General features: G+C 45.9%; 1 protein-coding gene across 2 annotated transcripts in view; it reads right to left on the bottom strand.

The window, feature by feature from the left end:
- Positions 1 to 943: 943 nt before the first annotated feature.
- The window catches only part of LOC144168915 (4-pyridoxate dehydrogenase-like), a 56,481-nt gene continuing 50,240 nt past the window's right edge, over positions 944 to 7,184 (bottom strand). For both annotated transcript variants that reach the window (XM_077697910.1, XM_077697911.1), the window contains 3 exons: positions 6,108 to 6,285; positions 2,706 to 2,928; positions 944 to 1,150 (listed from right to left, as the gene is read on the bottom strand). In XM_077697910.1, the coding sequence (XP_077554036.1) occupies positions 1,003 to 1,150; positions 2,706 to 2,928; positions 6,108 to 6,285 (549 nt within the window). In that variant the 3' untranslated portion in view covers positions 944 to 1,002. The remainder of the gene's footprint in view (positions 1,151 to 2,705; positions 2,929 to 6,107; positions 6,286 to 7,184) is intronic.

Here is a 7,184-nt window from a genome sequence, read left to right as displayed (position 1 = left end):
CCTGTGTGTTGTTCGCCCGCCTGCACGGTTATGTAATTGGTCATGTTATCATTCTAACACCTCCCCCCCCTGCCTAGGTCATTTTTGTGACCTGCAGTAATCCATAAATAAAACATAGTTTACACTGCCTTATTTGGAGGGTAAAAATTACGTTATAAAGGAGATGAAATGCCCTATAGTACTAACATGGTGAAGAATGGCAAATTTTCTATTGAAAATACGGAAACAAAAAACCAGTAAAAATGCGGGTAGGTGTTTTTTTTTTTTTTTCTTGAGTGAAAACTCTATATGCGAAGCGAAGTTTGATATTCACCTCAACGCAGCTGTAGGCTACACAGGAAAGCTGTAAAGATTTTTTTAACTTCGAAGCTGAAGGAAAATTTGTCCTAGTCCAAGATTACGACCCGGGACAACCGCTTAACCTGACAAGTCGCTCTACCAACGGAACTAACCAGGAGGCTAGCAGTTTGTATCGCGAGAGCGAATTGATCAAGAACTGTAAGGGAAGGACAGGTGTTAATTGACCAGGTTTAATAAATACTGCGACCACATCTATTTTAAATATAACATTCCTGGTATCACTTAGGAATTTATGTTTTGCGTCAAACATGCCTAGCAGCAAACATGCTAATGTTTTTTTTTTTTTTTTGCTCAACCGGCATGAAGCATGCTACCTGATTTAGCAGGTTGGAACTGTTTGCCTGTATCATCGCGACTGCAAAGCCTTTAACTTGCAACCGGTCAAGCAAATCGACAGCAGGGTCTAACCTGGTGATATAAAATGTCATCTGTGGTCCAAAGAATCGAGCTCGCTCACTGTACCCTGTAGCTGGTGCACAGAAAGCGTCGGTAACTTTTGGTTCATCCAGTTGGCATGAGATTCAGTCTTGTATTTGCATATAACACTCCACAAATGTATTCAGTGACCACGCTTGTGACATAGTTTTTCAGCAGTGCAGATATAGATGTCAGGTCTTTATTTTGCTTGCGACACTGCACATACTATGCGGAGTTATGCCTGCTGTCTTCTAATATCAAAGCTGCTGCTTTGCTGCCAATCATCATACATGGGGCGTTTGTGTGGCCAGTCACAATGTCCGGCATCACGGATGCATCTGCCACTCTCAGTCCGGTCACACCGCCACGGACCCTGCGTAAACGTAATGTTGACCAGATTAGATACCACTTAGAGACAGATTAGAGACATATTAGAGACATATTAGAGACATATTAGAGACATATTAGAGACATATTAGAGACATATTAGAGACAGATTAGAGGCAGATTAGAGACTGTATCAATCGGCAGAGATAATTGACAGGATAAGCGCCAGGGAGGGATAAACATACGCCTTTCCTTGCAGTGATGCAAGTAACTTTTAAACGAGAGGGGCGAGCTGGTGTGAAAACTGTTTTTAACCTAAATTTTATACTTCTCCTATGATGCCTATTAGATGCAACGCATCTCATGCTCGCCCATTTATCCTTCCTGCGTCTGTCGGGCGTTGTCCGCACAGCTGCGCCTCTCCTCCTCTCCTCTCTCCGATAGCGAACACTCTCTCCCAAACAGCTGCGGGTTGGCGCAGCACGCTCTCACTCCGTTGCTAGGCGCCGGTGGGCGGCGCTGCGTGCGCTGCGCATGTGCAGTACTCTCTCTCTCCACGCTCTCCTCTCCTTCGGACGCTGTGAATATAAAGCGGCATGCCGCGCTCCGACGGTGTCAGTCGACGGTCGTCCGCGTTACGCTTGCACTCTCTCGCAGTACTCGGCGATTGCTTGGTGCAATCGTCGAGCCCCTAACTGTGCACTTTACGGACCACAAGGCACTCATTCTCGTCTGCAATAAAAACGGTACCTGAGGATACGTGTACTGCATGTGCATTGCTTGGTGAAAATGGAAAATTACGCCCACCTCCCCTTCGCGTGAGAATCCCTGCTATAAGCGTAATCAATACGATGGAAAACGGCAATAGAACCCCCCATGAGATGCGTTGCATCACACCAGGGTTCCTGCGAGGGGAGGTGGGGGTAATTTTTTTCTTAATTATTTTATATCCACGTGACCAAATGTATGTGTTAATCTGAAGCAGAGGTAGCTCTCTACACTTCACAGAGTTCCCGACTAATTACTGACCAAAAAATTTAATTTCTAGCTATGCCGTGTACATGTACACCAGTTTATAGGCTTCTTCCGGCTTTCAAGTACAGAAAGTTTTGTGCTGGAAGTGTGTGAGGAAATTCAGAACCATTAGAAAAAAATATGCAGAAATTCGAAGAATCGTCTAGTAATGCGTATTATTCTTATGCCGCTTGTCTTGAGTGTGACTTGTTTAGAGGCAACTTTTTTTCTTCCCGATCAACTACCTCCATTTACGCTATTTTAACGAGTACAAGTATTACTTGCGCCAAATCTGATTTGTTTTTTTAATGAAGGGCGTTACACGGCTAACTATTTTCCGTATTTGAGTGACTGCATTCTCCGAATTTCTGTATTGCGTGGCTGCAATAAGTAAGACCGCTGAAGGCCTTGGCAATGAGACGGGTTTAGGCTTGACTGACTTCGAAGAGTTATAGTAGGCAGTTTCAATCCCACCCAAAAAAACCCGTCATGCTTATGACAAGCGGAAAATAAACAAGGTCGTCGCACCGCTCCACAAGCTTCAAAACAGTAACACCCTATCAAACTGTACATTTTCTGTTGCTTACCTAAGTCGTTCATCGACGACAGCGCCCGAATGCGAGCCCATGGGCGCAGTGCAGCAAGCATGATACGTGGACTGTCCGAGGTGGCGAAACAGGCACTCGAAGTACTCCAAGCTCCACAGAGGCCCGCTGTCGGTGCAAGCTGGAAACGTCACATTCCAGGGCCTGGCTCCGATGCTCCGCATAGCGTCCGAGCTAAACACTTTCTCCACAAATGTTTTCAGGCCTGCAGGATCAGACAAGAACAGCTTAACGCGAAACTCTCCCAGAAACGCCAATACGCGGGATCATTTCATTTTGCAGTGAAGAAGCGTTGATGCCCATTGTAAAGCCAATTCACTAATTTTTAAGGGCCAATTATTTTTAATGCGGTTCTGCCGGTACACACAACATTATTATTAGCAAGAAAGTAAAGCACGTGTATCAAGAACAAAAGTTCGAAATACATATTCCTTGCATTATCATTACAGATGTTGCGGTAGGCCTCAGATACCCCGAAAGCTTTCAAGTAGCCCAATAAAACTGACCAGTGCTTCAGTGGATGCGACGCCTAAATTGGACCTATAAAAACGCACATTATGAACAAGTTAAAAGGGAACCCCCCAAAAATTTGACCGCGTATCTGCTCCTTTACCTGCTTTCATTGCAAATATCCACGAAAGGCTACAGTCGACTGGCGCCCAAGTAAATGCCTGCCTCCTTTTTCCCGCTCATGTCTAATGCAGTTCCTTCCAAGATAACAGGCTAGACGTTAAATATACCTTATATATTTATATTCTGCCTTACTTTTCCGTTACGTTTTGTTCTTGTTCAACAACGTTACAAGTATGAACATTGACACCGGACCTGTACGTTGAAATTTGGCTGTGGGTATAGTAGACTCTTGCGCAGCTTCTGTTTAACTTTGGCCGGGTGGCTAAATCGAGTCACAGATTGACAGACATACAGACAGACCAAAATTTCTGTGTTTAACTAGCCCAAGAAAGACTATTGCCTTTAAAAAAAGCAACTAGGTTACCCTTACCTAAACTTGATGTTTCTCTACGCCAAACAATTGCGACACCCTGGAATGTTCATAAAATATTATATTGCTTCAAAAAGACCAAATAAGCGATAAAATTTTTCAGAATACAGAGGCCTCAGTGTCCTCATTTGTGCTTTCCGAAACAGATGTCTTTGTTCCGATTCCTTTGACCTTGAGTGTGCATGAAACGCTCCTCGCAAATTCGCAACTTTCTGCCTCCTACTGCTGACGCCGCAAAAGTATAAGCGCAGTGCGGAAAATGGTAAGAGGTGGAAAGCCGATTATTCGGGATATGTTCACTAAAGAAATGTTTGTTAATTTTGCAAACGCCAACGGAATAGCGTTTTTCTTGACTTTAAACGTGGCGTAGAGGCGCATAATTGATTCCCTGTTTTGTCTGCATAAACACGTGGGTGTCCGTTACACCAACCCCAGGCGACAGTGAAACGCTTGCTCAGAGGTGGGTAGAGCGCAAGAAAAAGGGGGATTGGTTTATGGTGTCGAAAATGGTTAAAACGATGAATGTCCCAATCTTTTCATTGCGCCAATTTCATGTTTATTATTATTGAGCTATACTCATACAAAGGAACCGGTAATGAGATTTGAATGCGAGTCGTGTGCGGAGAACTTTTCAAAAATAAAGAAGGAGACATTACTTTTCTGTAGCTTAACATGTGGTCCCAAAAGCGCGTGGCTGCAGATTGTTGCTGGCTTTTACTGCGAATGCGACAGTTTCAGTGTTTCCAACTGTACATCTTGTGAGCGTCGTGATGGGGCCAGCATTTGACCACCTGGCGCCCTCCGTCGTTTGGTAGTTCTAGCTTGCGACGGGGACGGGGTCGTGGGCGATCTTGAAAGTTATTTGCAAATTCCTTCAGACAAAGGCTATTTGTTGGGTACAATTTGTAGTAACAGTACAATTAGTTCGCCTTGATGTATACAAGATAGTTGCTAGCGTTTAGTCGGTTGAGGGTGCTTATCAACGGAAGAGGAGCCAACGCAAAAGAGATGAGGAGAGGCCCAAACAAGCTCTGCTCGCACACCAAGCGTCCTAAATGCTGCTTCTTGTGGCCACAGTTTTTGTGCATGCCCATATGGGTGGATAGCGCCACGATGTCTGCTGTGGGTTGCAACGTGGATTGCGTTTATATTCTTGGCTGCATCGCCCATTGTGTCCGTATCGACATCGCTATCCTGGCGTCACGGGGTTATACACGGCGAGTGAGTCCACGTATGGCTTCACGCGCTGAAAGTGGAAGGCGTCGGAGCCACGGCAGCGCTCGTAAGCAAAAATGGGCTCCGGGCTCTACGACGTAGTTTACAGAATACGTGCTTTCAACAACTCGGTAGAAACAGTGATACCTCGAAAGAAGTTCAGTGGATATTCCAGTGAACGCAAGGGGACCCCCGGCCAGAGGAGAGGGCGGGTGAAAAAGCTGCTCGCAGGCGTAAATTTGCAATGGCGGTGCTTCTCGAGAGCTAGATCCTCGTTCGAAAACGATTGCGCTAGCTGGCGGCACTCCTCCGCATTCGTTGACAACGTCTAGAATAAGCTTGTTGTCTGAACCATCAGTACTTTACGGGAGAATAGTTTCACGGCGACATGATGGCTGACACGTGTACGATAGAAGCAAGGAGGGAATCCGGTTGTGGACTGGGTGGTGAGCTCTCTAACGAAATTTCAAAGGTTCGCTTCGTTGGTTGGCATACTGGACTCAACTTATGAGAAGCACAAGGCCGATTAAATTACACTTGAGTTCTCAGTACAGCACATGTAGATTTTTGCCCGAAATGAGGGGTGCCCAAATTGCAAAAGATTGCCCACCGTCAGTGCTTCGAGATGCGAGCCAGCAGCCCAGGTGTTTCTAGAACTTCGCACCGCACGAAACATATACCACCACCACCCCGTGAAACGAAGGCGTAACTCACGAACTGTGCGTTGCTTTTATTCGCCGAACAACAACACGTACGCAGCATTAAAATACCCATCGTTCAAGGCAGAGCGTCGGTACTTCCTACAGGCTTACAAACGGGGCCACACCAAAGGTATTTGGAATCCACTCTTTACAAGGGCGTTAACTTCACAAAAACAAATGGAAATAGTGTCTTGAAGGAAACGACTAAGCGCGCTTTTGCGGGACCCTATCGTGTGATCCCGAGAGTCGGCGGGGGGTGCTATTGAGCCTTTAAAACTCAAAAAGAAGACTGCCATGGGGAGCCACTATGTGGTCGTAATTTCGTGTCTGTAATCGATTCTATTGTAGCTTCCAACCGCTTTTACCACCGTATACACTTAAGAGTTTTGTATTCGGCTCCGGTTCACAAACCAACGATCGTGGATGGTTTTTAACGACTTCAGGCATGACAGAACGTGCACATGCCTTGAGCGGCTGCCTTCACGTCATCGGGGTGCTGAAAAAATTGCGGGTCGATGTCTGGATAGTCAGCAGGGTTCGCAGGCCGTAGTCTGAGTGTGCCTCGTGACTTTGGCCTGTTGTGAACCACGGCCACTTGGAATCCAGGCTTGTCGGTTTGGGCACCCAGATAATTGTCGTAGCGCTGGAAAGAAGAAATTGCTTTCAAACAGCCAGTCAATAAAAAACGTAGACGCTTTTATAGTTCAGATTAAGGGGTTTAGCGCGCCGAAGCTACAGCAGGGCTATCAGGTGTTCTTGGATGCAACCCGTGTGAACTTAAACAGAGACAAACGAAGTGGAACACAAGGACAGCCGCTGGTCTAAAAACTAAAGTCTAATATCAAAAAGGGTAAATATAAACACTTAACACAAACAATAAAAAACACTGCTCATGAGGCAAACAAGATTACAAAAGCCACGGTGATAAGGCAACCAGATATACACCAGCTACAGTCAAGGCCAACGCAGATGTGCAATCTCTTTGGGATAAAGACACTCGCTTGCTTGGCAGACACACTTGTATCCTCTTTCTGCTGTATGGAATGCCTCTTATTTCGCGGGCGTTTGTTCACGGTGCCTAAATAAAATTTCAGTGCCAGGAAAATTAGGTTCGCATGCGCTGCACTTAGTACAATGGGAAGAAAGATAAGGTGATGGTGGGCCTTTTAATGACAATTCATACTCCCTCAAACGCACTTTGATACAACGACCAGTTTGTCCAGTTAAGTTCGGCCACAGGGTAGGGGAATGCTGTACACAACACCCCTTTCGCCGGCGACATAGCGGTTCTTGTGGTTAACACCACAATCACTTTTCCTATCACTTCACGGCTTTAGCTTTCCGTAAAGCCTGCCACATACAGAACGCAACTTGTTTCGAGCCGTGATAGCCACTTGCACTCCATAGCGATGGCCCACTTTTTTTAGGCGGTGCGTGATGGTATGAATGTATGGGACGACGGCAACTTTTTGGGCTTTTGTGTCTCCCCCGCAGCATCCCGACAGCCAGATTTTGTTTTCAGGACTTCTTGCACCCAACCCT

This window comes from Haemaphysalis longicornis, unplaced genomic scaffold (genome assembly GCF_048455015.1).
Source record: "Haemaphysalis longicornis isolate Haplotype H1 unplaced genomic scaffold, Haemaphysalis longicornis Haplotype H1 scaffold_2, whole genome shotgun sequence".
NCBI classification, from domain to species: domain Eukaryota; kingdom Metazoa; phylum Arthropoda; class Arachnida; order Ixodida; family Ixodidae; genus Haemaphysalis; species Haemaphysalis longicornis.
The sequence above is the reverse complement of the archived record's forward strand: the minus strand, read 5'-3'. Positions and strand labels throughout refer to the sequence as shown.